The 16,007-nt window shown below is 45.0% G+C and overlaps 1 protein-coding gene across 1 annotated transcript in view; it reads right to left on the reverse strand.

Moving 5' to 3' along the window:
* The window catches only part of LOC139268885 (coiled-coil domain-containing protein 60-like), a 210,121-nt gene extending 195,085 nt beyond the window's left edge, over positions 1 to 15,036 (reverse strand). The window contains exons 1-3 of the mRNA XM_070887687.1: positions 15,015 to 15,036; positions 9,810 to 10,099; positions 6,867 to 6,956 (exon numbers count right to left, since the gene is read on the reverse strand). Of these exons, the coding sequence (XP_070743788.1) occupies positions 6,867 to 6,956; positions 9,810 to 10,099; positions 15,015 to 15,036 (402 nt within the window). The remainder of the gene's footprint in view (positions 1 to 6,866; positions 6,957 to 9,809; positions 10,100 to 15,014) is intronic.
* Between the last annotated feature and the right edge of the window lie 971 nt (positions 15,037 to 16,007).

Consider the following 16,007-nt stretch of genomic DNA (forward strand, 5'->3'; position numbering starts at 1 on the left):
GTAGGACACTGAGAAGTGTAGAGGAACAAAGGGACCTTGGAGTGCATGTCCACAGATCCCTGAAGCTAGCAGGCCAGGTAGATAAGGTGGTTAAGAAGGCATACGGAATGCTTGCCTTTATTAGCTGGGGCATAGAATACAAGAGCAGGGAGGTTATGCTTGAACTTTGTAAAACACTAGTTAGGCCACAGCTAGAGTACTGCATGCAGTTCTGGTCACCGCATTCGAGGAAGGATGTTATTGCACTGGGGAGGGTACAGAGGAGATTTACGAGGACATTGCCAGGAGTGGAGAATCTTAGCTATGAGGACAGATTGGATAGGCTGGGTTTGTTTTCCTTTGAACAGAGGAGTTTGAGGGGAGACCTCATTGAGGTGTATAAAATTATGATGGGCCTAGATAGAGTGGATAGAAAGGGCCATTTCCCTTGGCAGAGAGGCCAACAAGCAGGGAGCATAAGGTTTAAGTAATTAGTAGGAGGTTGAGAGGGGATTTGAGAGAAAATTTCTTCACCCAGAGGATTGTGGGGGTCTGGAACTCAGTGCCTGAAAGAGTGGTAGAGGCAGAAACCCTCACCACACTTAAAAAAGTACTTGGATGTGCACTTGAAGTGCTGTAACCTGCAGGGCTATGGACATAGAGCTGGAAAGTGGGATTAGGCTGGATAGCCTCTTGTTGGACACGATAGGCCGAAATGGTCTCCTTCCATGCTGTAAATTTCTATGATTCTATGATCACTATTTCTAATTCATGTCCCTTCCATACAAATACACAGAGGGTTAGAGCATGGCTTTGAAATGCAGAAGTTTAGGAACCTTAGAACATTCTTAAGGGGTTTGACAGGATAGATGCAGGGAGGATGTTTCCCCTGTGTGGGGAATCTAAACACGGGGTTACAGTCTCAGAATAAGCAGTCGGCCATTTAGGACCGAGATGAGGAGAAATTTCTTCACTCAAAGGTTTGTGAATCTTTGAAATTATCTACCCCAGAGGGCTGTGGAGGCTCAGTTGTTGAGTATATTCAAGACAGAGCAACCTGCAGAGCACAACCTGGCTGTGCAGCTTAAAGGGAACATTGGGTGGGGAGGGGGGAATATTGAAACATAGAAACATAGAAAATAGGTGCAGGAGTAGGCCATTCGGCCCTTCGAGCCTGCACCACCATTCAATATGATCATGGCTAATCATGCAATTTCGGTACCCCATTCCTGCTTTCTCTCCCTACCCCTTGATCCCTTTAGCCGTAAGGGCCACATCTAACTCCCTTTTGAATATATCTAATGAACTGGCCTCAACAACTTTCTGAGATAGAGAATTCCACAGGTTCAAAATTCTCAGAGTGAAGAAGTTTCTTCTCATCTCGGTCCTAAATGGTTTACCTCTTATCGTTAGACTGTGACCCCTGGTTCTGGATTTCCCCAACATCGGGAACATTCTTCCTGCATCTAACCTGTCCAATCCCGTCAGAATTTGATATGTTTCTATGAAATCTCCTCTCATTCTTCTAAATTCCAGTGAATATAAGCCTAGTCAATCCAGTCTTTCTTCATATGTCAGTCCTGCCATCCCAGGAATCAGACTGGTGAACCTTCGCTGCACTCCCTCAACAGCAAAAATATCCTTCCTCAGATTAGAAGACCAAAACAGTACACAATATTCAAGGTGTGGCCTCACCAAGGCCCTGTACAACTGAAGTAAGACCTCCCTGCTCCTATACTCAATTCCTCTCACTATGAAGGCCAACATGCCATTTGCCTTCTTCACCGTCTGCTGTACCTGCATGCCAACTTTCAGTGACTGATGTAGCAGGTCTCGTTGCACCTCCCCTTTTCCTAATCTGTCACCATTCAGATAATATTCTGCCTTCCTGGTTTTGCCACCAAAGTGGATAACCTCACATTTGTCTACATTATACTGCATCTGCCATGCACTTGCCCACTCACCTAACCTGTCCAAATCACTCTGCAGCCTCTTAGCATCCTCCTCACAGCTCACACTGCCACCCAGCTTAGTGTCATCTGCAAACCTGGAGATATTACATTCAATTCCTTTGTCTAAATCATTAATGTATATAGTAAATAGCTGGGGTCCCAGCACTGAACCTTGCGGTACCCCACTGGTCACTGCCTGCCATTCTGAAAAGGACCCATTTATTCCTACTCTTTGCTTCCTGTCTGCCAACCAGTTCTCTATACATGTCAATACATTACCACCAATACCATGTGCTTTAATTTTGCACACTAATCTCTTGTATGGGACCTTGTCTAAAGCCTACTGAAAGTCCAAATATACCATATCCACTGGTTCTCCCTTGTCCACTCTACTAGTTACATCCTCAAAAGATTCTCAAAGATTTGGCAATTCTGGAAGAATTGTGTCTATACACACAACTCGTCCGTTTTTTTGTGAAATCCAATGCTACATTCAAGAAAAAAGGATATATCTAGGCCACACAGTCACTCATCACCCTCTCCGCTAAATAGCCCACTCAGCAGCTTGGACTAAAGTCAAACAAAACGCAAGGAGGAGAAATTTGGTCGCGCATCTGTTGCGATGTTGATCCAGACGGAGCGGTACTTTTAGCACCTTGAAAAAGTTTGCGCCTCCCGCCCAGAAATTCATCAGAATCGCTCGAAGAGCTAACAGGGGCGATAAATCAGCCGAGGCACTCCAGAGCGGGAGGGCAGGCGATAACGAACGTTTGGTCGGTCCATTTTGCAGACCCACTCCAAATAAGATCCTGGGAAAAGCCGAGTCTTAAAGGCGCAGCATGGTAATGCATCCATTAAAGTTTTCCAAATCACTTGTTTTCAACCTGTACTGTTATGTCTGTCTGCCGCTACAAACTCGGAGGCTCACGCACCGTGCTGTGTGTAAACGTTGCACTGACTGCGACCGCCGAGGGAAGTGCTTCCTCATCCCTTTAAGTAGCCACCAGTTAACAACTCTGCAAGCCTGTACCGACTGGTTTTCCAGAAGTTATTGGCGAGCGCTCAATGAGGCGCATGCACCGAATTTAGCGATCGGGGTACAAGCCGTGCGCGTTACACCAGGAATATATCATGATCAGAGTGATCGTCAGCATCCGGGCGCTAATGGTTTGCGCCCCTGGTGAGCCTCTAATGAATTTTCCGTCGGGGCATTAAAAGCTGCATACCCGGTCAGTAAGCTCTAACGCTCCCATTAACACCCCCTCTGGTCGCTAACTGAGGTGTTAGACAACCGATAATCCAGCCCGTGTTTTTCTTTGGGAAGTGCAAATCCTATTGTTCATTCTGATTTCCCATTGCAGCATCTTGTTCCAGGATACACAGTGGCCTTCTGGATCTGCTCAGTCAGAATCAATGACCCTCCCCAAAATAAAACTTGTCGAAAGGTTGATTGGAATGAGAGCGATTTGGATTTCTCTAAAGATCAAAAAGATAAGGTGCCGCCAAATCTATTGACTTCTGCTCAGGTTGTATCTGCACATCATTAACCATAAGTTATCTTCTGTATGGCATTGCTTTTATGTAATAAACTCTTAGAACGTGAAATAAAAAGAATCACTGCATGTCACTCCGTCATTTTAACTTTTGCCGATATTGTAAAACGGCCGATATTAGATCAGCCGCCTGTCGTACAGTAGCACCAAAGGTCTTCTTGTAAAGTTTGTGCAGTAATCTCACGACAGTAGGTGTTACTGTCTGGACAGACATGAGAACACAGGTACTACAAAATGGATCTTCCACTCATAGGGCCCAAGTTTCCACAGGATAAAAAACGGGCGCCCCTCCGAGCTGGGCGCCCGTTTTTCGCACCTAAAACGGCGCCAGAAAAAAAACGCGCTATTCTCGAGCGCTTTGCAGCTCCTTGTCTGTTTGGCTCGGCGCCCAGGGGGGCGGAGCCTACACTCGCGCCGATTTTGTAAGTGGGAGGGGGCGGGTACTATTTAAATTAGTTTTTTTCCTGCCAGCAACGCTGCGCGTGCGCGTTGGAGCGTTCGCGCATGCACAGTGTGAAAAAAACATTGGCACTCGGCCATTTTTGTAGTTCTTTGTAGCTGTTTAATTTTTGAACATTTTTTTAATAAAAGCACATTGCCATCAGCACATCAGCACTTGCAGCCTTCTCACTGTCTCCTTCCCCTCCCCACCCTCCACGGCAACAAACCGCTGTTTCCTTCCCCTCCCTCCCCTCCGCGGCGGCAAACCGCTGTTTCCTTCCCCTCCCTCCCCTCTGCGGTGACAAACCGCTGTCTCCTTCCCCTCCCTCCCCTCCGCGGCAACAAACCGCTGTCTCCTTCCCCTCCCTCCCCTCCACGGGAAAGAACGAGCGCCTCCTCACCCCTCCCCCCCGCGGGAAAGAACGGGCGCCTCCTCTCCCCTCCCCCACCCCCCCCGCGGGCAGAATGGGCGCCTCCCCCCCTCCGCGGGAAGAACGGGCGCCTCCTCTCCCCCCGCCCCGCGGGAAGAACGGGCGCCTCAGGCTGACTGCAGCATTCTCTGTGCCTGAAGCACTTTCACACAGGTAGGAAGATGGTTTATTTAATCTTTTCTTTGCTTATAAATGTTTATTCAGGTTGGATTTATTTGTATAATATTTGTAGAGGTATAAATAAGGATTGATTGTAGAATTTAATGCGTTCCCTTCCCCCCCCCCCTCCCCCCCACCTCGTTCTGGACGCCTAATTTGTAACTTGCGCCTGATTTTTTAATGTGTAGAACAGGTTTTTTCAGTTCTACAAAAATCTTCACTTGCTCCATTCTACTTTAGTTTGGAGTACGTTTTCACTGTGGAAACTTTCAAATCAGGCGTCAGTGGCCGGACACGCCCCCTTTTGAAGAAAAAATTCTGTTCCAAAGTAGAACTGTTCTACCTCACTAGAACTGCAGAAAAAAAAATGTGGAGAATTGCGATTTCTAAGATAGTCCGTTCTCCACCAGTTGCTCCTAAAAATCAGGCGCAAATCATGTGGAAACTTGGCCCAAAGAGTCCATTTCTTGGACCGAAGAAACCATCTCAAATATCTGGATAAATTTAGTAACATGCATCGGGTTTAGAGGTATAGGACTGAATAGGTTACCTTTTCAACTCATCAGGTGTCTCTAGGCAGAACATTTCCTGTGCTCGGCTGCTAAACAAAGCATTAACTCTACAAATAGAGGCAAAACCCGCTGCCAGCAGCCAGCTCCTTCTGGTATTCTAATGTCAAAAGTAAGACCAAAAGAAAGAGAGCTCACTGTTTCAATTAATAAACACTCAACTTTTCCTCCCTTACCACTAATAAATAGTGTTAAATCATTTTTATGAAAATAGATTTGCATAGCTATCAAAAAATGAGTAAGTGCAATTTAAAGTTGCTACCGAGCCAGAAAAAGAACATGAAAACTCGGGGGGGGAATTTTTCGGGGGATCAGCGGGCACGTTTAGTGGCAGGGCAGGTGGGATGTTTTTTGACGACAGGTCGGGACATTTTACGAGGTCACCCACGGGGTCCACGCTGCTCGGGGATCACGTCAGGCAGGTAGGGGAACTCGCGGCCTCTATCTCTGCTGAGTTAGCACTCAGCCAGACCAATAGTTGGGCTGTTACAATTGTCCTCAGCATTCCTCAGAATGGAGGAAGGAAAATATAAACCTTATATTATCCAGGACCTATGCTGGAAATCGTGAGTGTGTTGATGATGGACAAGGACAGCATCAGACTCGGCTGTGATGTACATGCCTCTAGATGAAGAGCTGACCAAAATTTGGCCCTAAAATTTCCTCAGAAATAACGGCATACCTGAGGTAGATGCCCGATTAGTAAGAGGACTGGTAGGGGTGGAAATGGGGCAGAATTTAGTCTCCACACTGAAGATCTGGTCATGATGGCCAGACATTCTGTGCACCTCTAATGACCCAGCATTGATCTGAGCCCTGATTACTGGATGCCAACAAAGATGTCCATTGCAGTGGAGTGACAGAAGTGGACCCCACAGGGTTATTCCAAGTTCGGGTCATGGCCTGGATTACCCGAGAATATTACAGCCTGCACCATTTACACTGCCTTCTGATAAAGGGAACTGATTTCATTGCGGCCTAAACGGTTTAGCCAATGCTGTTGGCTTTGCCCCCACACAGATTTCCAGTACCACATTTTTCTCAATCCCTTCCGCCCTAGCAGGTGCTCAATCTGTACCAATACTGTCATAAGCACTAGCCTGATTTATTTAAATTGTCTGACCCTAGAAACTCCGCTGGAGTTAGACTCCCTTTCTCCCAGCGCATCACAATTCCTGCTCCATCACAGTTATGGCAGCAGAGCTGGGCTGCGGATATTCAGGGTCTTGCTATCTAAACTCAACAGATGAAGAGTCACCATCTGGGTGACTGTAGAACCACACAGAGATGCAGAGAGGATGTTTCCCCTCGTGGCGGAATCTAGAACTAGGGGGCATAGTTTCAGAATAAGGGGTCGCCCATTTAAAACGGAGATGAGGAGGAATTTCTTCTCTCAGAGGGTCACGAATCTTTGGAATTCTCTGCCCCAGAGAGCCGTGGAGGTTGGGTCATTGAATATATTTGAGGTGGAGATAGACAGATTTTTGAATGATAAGGGAGTGAAGGGTTATGGGGAGTTGAGGCCAGGATCAGATCAGCCATGATCTTATTGAATGGCGGACAGGCTCGAGGGGCCAAATGACCTACTCCTGCTCCTTTTCTTATGTTCTTATGTTCATACTCCAGCAAAGACCATCACCTTCAGGCAGGGGGCAGGGACAAAATAATAACTGAACGTGAACACTTGTTACTCCATTCAATTGTGCCCAGATCTCGAAGTCAACAGCTTCCTGTAACTAGGTCCAATACTTGTTAAAAATCACAGATTTACATCAAGGTTACCTTGCTCTCCTTTGACACATTTGGGGAGCTCAAGCATTTTGCTTCTTCAGGATTTTCCTCTGTAACACTGTTAGTCTCATCAATCACAGCCTGGATAAAGAAAAAATAAATTGAAGTGAAGCCTCTCGAGTGCTGGAGGAACTCTTTGCCCAACGGTTCAAAGATGTACTGTTTTTCCTGTACTGTCACATGCTGACTGGAACGGACAGAGGCTGCCTCTCATACAAGAGAAAACAAGAGAAGTTGGGAAATAAAAACAGAAAATGCTGGAAATACTCAGCAGGTCAAGGAGCATCTGTGGAGAGGAAACAGAGTTAACATGTGTGGCTGTGAAAGCGAGTTTCGGTGGATACCTGACCAAACACGAGAAGAGGAAAAGAGAAGTTGGGATTGTTCTCCTTAGAATGGCAAAGGTCAAGAGGAGACTTAGTATAAATGTTCAAAATGATGAGGGGTTTCGATAAGAGTAGATAAGAAGGAACTGTTTCCACTGGTAGGAGAGTCGGTAACCAGATGACACATACTAAAGGCAAAAGAACCAAGGAGGAGATCAGGATTTTTTTATGATCTTGGAAGCTCGGCTTTGAAGGGTGGTGGAAGCAGATTCAATAGTAACTTTAAAAAGGGAATTGGATAAATACTTGAAGGGGAAAACTTTGCAAGGCTATCGGGAAAGAGCGGAGAAGTGGGACTAATTGGATAGCTCTTTCAAAGAGCTGGCACAGGCACGATGGGTTAAATGGCCTCCTTCTGTGTTGGATCATTCTATGGTTCTATGAAGTTTACTCCAGTGGTATTCATAACACAGCTCAAACGTCACTTGCAGCAAGGGGTCCGGGGCGCTAATGGGGTGATGCGCATGTCGATGACGTCACGATCTCTGGGTGCAGGAGATCGGGGCGCAACACCTTAGCACTGCTGCTGATCTCCCGCTGAGTTGTTAGCAGCGTTGCACCCAGTCATAAAGTCGTTTGCGCCCCATTAGCGTCCCCGGGGGCGTAAACAGGAGGAGCAAATGACCCCGATTTCTCCCCCTAAGTGTATTATTCAACATGGAGTTTACACATTCACTGAATAGAAAACAAATTTGCAGAGAAATAAAACATACACAGACTTTGAAAGAACAAAGCATCCTTAATGTGCTACTACATTAACTGGAAAGTTGTTCAGACTGATTACAATTCAAATGATTGGTATCTCCCCATGACTGTGGTCATTACCTTGTTAACTGTTGTGTCATAGTGTGATTCCCTTGTAAATGTCATTAGAATGAATTGCTTTTATATCACGAGGGGAAGCCTGTGGATAAATGTCACAGAATTGCCAATTTTTGCTCAGGTTGGTTTTGGTCACTCCATGAATTTCTGGGACGGAGCTTGGCTCAATAAATGCGTGTCTGCAACACAGTATCCTGCTGATCCGCTTAAAAAAAATCAGCATTTATTTTATCCCAAGCTCTGCAAAAAATACTTCAAAGGCATGCATCATACTGTTTGTTTCACCCTTCATGAAATGGCTCTGGACTGCTGTTTTTGCATTGACCGTTGATCCCTCTATCTTTGCAAACTGTAGTCCCATCTCCAATCTCTCTTTCCTCTCTTAGGTCCTTGAATGTGTCTTTTGCCTCCCAAATCTGTGCCCATATTTCCCACAGTTCCATTAGAATCTCTCCCATCAGTTTTCTGCCTCTGCCATTGCAGCAAAGAGGCCCTTATCAAAATCAAACATGACATTCTCTTTGACTGTAACCATGGTATATTATCCCTCCTCATCCTCAATCTCTCTGCAGCCTTTGACATCATTGTCTACACTATCTTCCGCCAATGCTTCTCCTCCATTGTCCATCTTAGTGGTCCTGCCCTCCACATTAGAACAGTGATTACACTTCAAAAATACCTCATTGGCTATGAAGCACTATGTGATGTGATGAGGTGGCAGGTGTTATAAAGTTGGTCGACACAAAACAATCTTCAAACGTCCAGCTTCACCACTAACTTCATTGTCCAGAACTATTTGTCCCTATGAAGAAGCATGTGTGTTGCTTGTATGTTGTGTATATTTGTGGGTGTTGTGTATGTTTGCATTTGTGCATTGTGTATGTGTGTGTGTGTGTGTTGTGTATGTATGTTTGTTTGTGTATGTTGTGTATGTGTGTGTGTGCATGTGTGTGTTTGTTTGTGTATGTTGTGTATGTGTTGTGTATGTTTCTATTTGTGTGTGTGTATGTGCTGTGCATGTTTCTATGTGTGTGCATATGTTGTGCATGTTTCTGTGTGTGTGTGTATGTGTTATGCATGTGTGTGTGTTGTGCATGTTTCTATATGTGTGCACGTGTTGTGCATGTTTCTATGTATGTGTATGTGTTGTGCATGTTTCTATATGTGTGTGTATGTGTTGTGCATGTTTCTATATGTGTGCACGTGTTGTGCATGTTTCTAGGTGTGTGTGTTGTGCATGTTTCTATATGTGTGCACGTGTTGTGCATATTTCTAGGTGTGTGTGTGTGTGTTGTGCATGTTTCTATGTGTGTGTGTGTATGTATTGTGCACGTTTCTAGGTGTGTGCATGTGTTGTGCATATTTCTAGGTGTGTGTGTGTGTTGTGCATGTTTCTATGTGTGTGCATGTGTTGTGCATCTTTCTATGTGTGTATGTGTTGTGCATGTTTCTATGTATGTGTGTATGTGTTGTGCATGTTTCTAGGTGTGTGCATGTGTTGTGCATCTTTCTATATGTGAGTGTATGTGTTGTGCATGTTTCTATGTGTGTGCATGTGTTGTGCATCTTTCTATGTGTGTGTATGTGTTGTGCATGTTTCTGTGTGTGTGTGTGTGTATGTGTTGTGCATGTTTCTATGTGTGTGTGTATGTGTTGTGCATGTTTCTATGTGTGTGAGTGATTGCTGGGTGAACTCAGGACTGCTGTTGAACGCTCTGGGTCTGACCTGATCGAGCTGCCCCAGCGAGTGCAGGATGAGCTGCCTGGGCTCCAGGTGCAGGGGCTGGCCGATCGCCTGGTAGGGTTTCCAGCTGACCGAGCGGTAGCCCTGCTGGCTTAGCTGATTCTGCCTCCTGTGGTAATTCTCGCGGAAAACTTGTTCCCTGCTTGGCTCACAGGGACTGTAGACGGTCAGACTCCGTGCCTTCACCTTCAGCCCTTTGGAAGAGGGGAAGGGCAGAGGCGTTATCATCACGAAACTCCGCGGGTCCAGCACTTTGCAGCCTGTGGGCATGGCTGAGAAGAGAAAAAAAAGTTACTAAAAGTTTGTAAAAAGTTTAGTTTCTTTGCAATGTCCAACTTTAATTTGTTCTAAATTCCAAACCTACTGTAACCCCGTGTTAAATAATTAAAGAGCTGTTTCCAAAAAGTTTCTGTCCTTAACACTTTGCCCCAAGCTTCTTGTTTCGTTTCCCTGGGTTACAGCCGCAGCCGGTCGCGCTCAACCCCAGGTGAAGGGGTGTATTTTCTCAGCCGTCCACTTCAATGTATCAAAGGCGATTTATTTCCCACTATTTATTTTCATTCCACATAAAATTTAATTCAAATATAACGCTAACCAGATCGTTACATCGTTTCTTATTATTGGAACCAACTGTGAATGTGTTTTACTTAACATTCCCCCCAGTGAATTGTGGTATAGTCTGAATTGCAGCGTTGGATCAAATGGAAAGGTTAGGTAGATTTGACTTGAGTGGAGTAAAGGATTGACTGTATAATCATAGAATCATATAGAATGGTTACAGCACAGAAGGAGGCCATTCAGCCCATCGAGCCCATGCCAGCTCTCTGCAAGAGCACCTCAGCTAGTACCACTCCCCCTTCCTTACCCCTTAGCCCTGTAATTTTATTTATTTCAAGTACTTTTCCAACTCTCATTTGAAAGCTGTGATTGAGTCTGCCTCCACCATCCTTTCAGGCAGTGCATTCCAGATCCAAACCACTCGCTGTGTAAAAATGTTTTTTCTTCTGTCACCTTTGGTCCTTTTGCCAATCACCTTAAATCTGTGTCCTCTGGTTCTCGAACTGTCTGCCAATGGGAACAGTTTATCTCCATCTACTCTGTCCAGACCCTTTATGATATTGAACACCTCTATCAAATCTTCTCTCAATCTTCTCTGCTCTAAGGCTGGGAGCAAGAGCAGCAATATCATTTGAAACACACATGAAAAAAGAAATACTCCATGCTAAAGTCCAACAATGGCATTCAGTACCTGTCTGAAAAAGACAGGTTTACATCAGACTACATAGGATGTATGGCATGTAAACAGGCCATTTGGCCCAACCATTTATGCTCCACTTGAGCCTTCTCCTGTCTTACCTCATCTAAATCTATCAGCATACCCCTCTACTCCCTTCTCCGTCAAATGCTTGTCTAGCCTCCATCACAAATGAACATTTAAAAAATAAATCATAGAATGATACAGCACAAAATGAGGCAATTTGCCCCATCATGCCTGTACCAGCACTTTGATACAGCTAGTAGTTTCATTCCACTGCTCTTTCCCATATCCCTGTAAATTTATAGAAATAAATATAAATATTTTTATATATAATATATAAATTAATACTGTTTTTTGCATAAGTAGATTGTCCCCTCAAGACTTCTGTCTTGATTTCAATTCAAAGAATAAGCCTTGAAAGATCACAAAGCAAATACAAATGAGGAAGGCGATTGAGCTCATACAGTCCCCTATTGTAGCATCCAATCATTTCTTAAATGATTCCAGGGTTTATTCCCAGCACTCCCTACCCAGAAACTCACGCTGACTTCAATCCTAAACTTGCCTTTTAATAGCCTGAAGCTGTGGTTACTTGTCTGACTATCATAGGCAAGCACTCTACTCGGAACTCCTTCTCGGCAAACGAGCCCCAGGTGGGCAGTGGAAACGTTTCAAGGACACCCTCAAAGCTTCCCTGATAAAGTGCAACATTCCCACCGACACCTGGGAATCCCTGGCCAAAGACCACCCTAAATGGAGGAAGTGCATCTGGGAGGGCGCTGAGCACCTCGATTCTCGTCGCCAAGAGCATGCAGAAATCAGCACCGGCAGCGGAAAGAGCGTGCGGCAACCAGTTCCACCCACCTCTTCCCTCAATGACTATCTGTCCCACCTATGACAGGGACTGTGGCTCTCGTATTGGACTGTTCAGCCACCTAAGGACTCATTCTAAGAGCGGAAGCAAGTCTTCCTCGATTCCGATGGACAGCCTATGATAATGATGATATCATAGTTTAATTTGAAATAATTTTCCTGATCTGCATTTTCCATACCATTTACTATCTTAGTCACTAATAAATCCAATGAAAAATTCAGAAGAAACTTCTTTACCCAGAGAATGGTTAGAATGTGGAATTTGTTACCACATGGAATAGTTGAGGCAAATAGCATAAATGCATTTAAAGGGAATCTAGATAAGTACATGAAGGAGAAAGGAATAGAAGGATCTGCAGAAAGGGTGAGATGAAGTCGGGTGGAAGGAGGCTTGTGTGGAGCATAAACACCAGCACAGACCAGCTGGGCCGAATGGCCTGTTTCTGTGCTGTACATTCTATGTGATTATATAACTCTATAAAGTCACCACTCAGTTGCCTCATTTCCAGCCTGAAAAGTCTTCTTGCTAAAACCTTTTCACAAGGTGAGGACTCCCAATAGCTCAGTGGGTCAGTGGAGTGCCTTTGGCGATACCTGTACCTACTCATGCATACTAGGAAGATCCCAGGTTTGATCCCTAGTCAGTCAGGCTGGGAGTGGGATGCCACAATTGGCATCCGCACCCCTGGGCTAGAGAAGAGAAATATTCTTTTCAGCTATTAAGGAAAGATCCACAGTATTCCTGTATTTTCAGCTGCTCTGTAATAAATGTCTGCAAGCTGTGACAATCTGTAACATTTTGGGGAAATCGATTCCAATGTCTGTTTGCTGAAATTTTTATTTTGTTGAAGTTGTGAATCGGATTTTGGAAACCTTGTGTTAGCCACGCACATAATTGTGGGATTGTACACAGCATGCGGGCACAGTGAGATGGCTAAACAAGTGCGCCATGTTTCTTATCACTTATTTCTCAGATTCCACCAGAATGTGCAAAACTCCCAGCAGTGTGTGCATTAGCTTATCACTGTCACCCTCTGCAATGCCAGTTCATTAAGAATGGAATTTGGAGTGTATTGCTCATTTCCTGCATGACATGATTTGTGACCATCCCTACACTGAAAAATGCAACTGGATCGCTCTAACTTGTTACTTTTGACTGATGTAGGGAGCCCCCATCTCCTAGAAAGAAACATCACTGCAATGCAATGATTCAATAGTATCACAGAGCAATATTTTGTATGTTTATAAGGAACTGCAGTACAAGTAATATGAATTCTTAGCAGTATGGTCGAAATGAGTGTGCAAAATGGCAGAGATGTGGCTGTGCTGTTTGACTCCTTGTTCACCCAAATTTTCTTTCTTTTCCTCTGCTCCTCTCCTAGCCCCTACAGTGCCAGCCTGCAGCAGCCTGATCAGCTATTTGGGTCAATCAGAACAGTAACTGTTGAAGAGGTATCAGAGCGGAGTCTGATGCTGTCCTTGTCCATCACCCACACATCCATACTAACAGCAAGATTCATTGGACACAGATCAAATAAAAACCCTGGTTCATTTTGTACTACAAGGGCTAGATTTCAAATGAAAATACAATCTGGACAGCATATATGTTGCTTTATCTGAGAGGTTGACAATTACTTTTATTTAAAGTTGGCTGCAGTAGAGGGGACTGGCTGACATGGTGGGTTAGCATATTTGCCTTTGACCTCTGGGTCATAGGTTAAATTTCAACGCCAGCTAAAGGGATGACAGTCTCCTCTCTTTTGCTGACTATAAGCTTGTATATAAGATAGCATTGGTCAACCTAGCGTAGTCTCACTCCTTGTAGGGTGGACATGGGCCCACAGCACAAAACTCCTCATAGTTATGCATAAATGGTCCCTAAATTGGGACTGTTACTCAAATAGCTCAAAAAGTGTCTTGTGTGCAAAGTGTAAAAGAAAACATCATCATTATCATAGGCAATCCCTCGGAATCAGGGAAGACTTGCTTCCACTCTTAGCATGAGTTCTTAGGTAGCTGTACAGTCCAATACGAGAACCACAGTCTCTGTCACAGATGGGACAGACAGTGGTTGAAGGGAAGGGGGCAGGGAGCTTGGTTTGCCACACGCTCCTTCCACTGCCTGCGCTTGATTTCTGCATGCTCTCGGCGATGAGACTCGAAGTGATCAGCGCCCTCCCGGATGCACTTCCTCCACTTAGGGTGGTCTTTGGCCAGGGACTCCCAGGTGTCAGTGAGGATGTCGCACTTTATCAGGGAGGCTTTGAAGGTGTCCTTGTAATGTTTCTGCTGCCCACCTTTGCTCATTTGCCGTGGATGAGTTCCGAGTAGAGCGCTTGCTTTGGGAGTCTTGTGTCTGGCATGCGAACTACGTGGCCTGCCCAGCGGAGCTGATCAAGTGTGGTCAGTGCTTCAATGCTGGGGATGTTGGCCTGGATGAGGACGCTAATGTTGGTGCGTCTGTCCTCCCAGGGGATTTGTAGGATCTTGCGGAGACATTGTTGGTGGTATTTCTCCAGCGACTTGAGGTGTCTACTGTACATGGTCCACGTCTCTGAGCCATACAGGAGGGTGGGTATTACTATGGCCCTGTAGACCATGAGCTTGGTGACAGTTTTGAGGGCCTGGTCTTCAAATATTCTTTTCCTCAGGCGGCCGAAGGCTGCACTGGCGCACTAGAGGCAGTGCTGGATCTCGTCGTCAATGTCTGCTCTTAACATATTGATAAAGGGTCGTCCTCTGAGGTTAAGGTTGGGACAGAGCAGTAGGAGTTATACCAAAACTGTGAGTGATTGATGTCGAAGTGGAAAAGTGTTCCATTTCCCCAGCACTGACATACATCAGTAGAGAAAAGAAAAAGACTGTAACAATGTGATGTAAATTGCAATAATGGGTTCCCATGGATTTACAATTCTGAGACTGTAATTTAGAATTTAAAATGTTATGAGAAATGCACAATAATTCATGCCAGCTTAAATATCCTGCATGTAGTGTGGCTTTCGCAATATGCACAAAATAGGCTGAACTGAATAAATTACAACCCAGAGTGAGATTACCTGTGGTGATTCCAAACATCATTTAATACACTATGTTGCTGCCACTTTCCAAATTCACTTCTCAATCTATGCATGAAACATACATTAGTTCTGAAACACAATAAGAGAGGGCATTAAACTCAGATCAGAATTTGCATCAGAACATGTTGCGAGGTTTTATGATGATGAATTGAGCTGCAGATCAAAAGCATTTACCGCTTTAAAGCGGCATACATAGTTGGCTCATGTTTAAAACGGGCTGATGATTCGTCATCAGCCATTTGTCATTTGTCGATAAAAGTTAAATTACCCCCATAGTGTGAAATTCCTCACCAATCTGTTTATCTACAATATATTAAATGGTCAACACACTAAATGTCACACTCTGGATGTTCATAGGCAGTCCCTCGAAATCGAGGAAGACTTTTTTCCACTCTAAAAGTAAGTTCTCAGATGGTTGTACAGTCCAATGCAGGAATCACAGTCTCTGTAACAGATGGGGAAGACAATGGTTGAAGGAAAGGGTGGGTGGGGAATCTAGTTTGCCACATGTTCCTTCCGCTGTCTGCGCTTGATTTCTGCATGCTCTCGGTGATGAGACTCTAGATGATCAACACCCTCCTGAATGCTCTTCCTCCACTTAGGGCAGTCTTTGGCCAGGGATTCCCAGGTGCCGGTGGGGATGTTGCACTTTATGAAGGAGGCTTTGAGGGTGTCCTTGAAATGTTTCCACTGCCCAGCTGGAGCTCGCTCGCCGTGTAGGAGTTCTAAATAGAGCGTTTGCTTTGGGCGTCTCATGTCGGGCATGGGCTGCGTCATCGCGCCAACGCTCTTCTCGATCTTCTTTGCTGCAATGCTCCATCTCACTCTCAACAAGCTCCTCGCTGGAGTGGAACTAAACTATAGAACCAATGGGAACATTCGTCGCCTCCAGGCTAGATCCAAGGTCATTCCATCCTCTGTCATCGAACTACAGTATGCGGATGACTCTTGCATCTGCGCACATTCAGAGGC

The sequence above is a fragment of the Pristiophorus japonicus genome, chromosome 8, assembly GCF_044704955.1.
Source record: "Pristiophorus japonicus isolate sPriJap1 chromosome 8, sPriJap1.hap1, whole genome shotgun sequence".
Taxonomy (NCBI): domain Eukaryota; kingdom Metazoa; phylum Chordata; class Chondrichthyes; family Pristiophoridae; genus Pristiophorus; species Pristiophorus japonicus.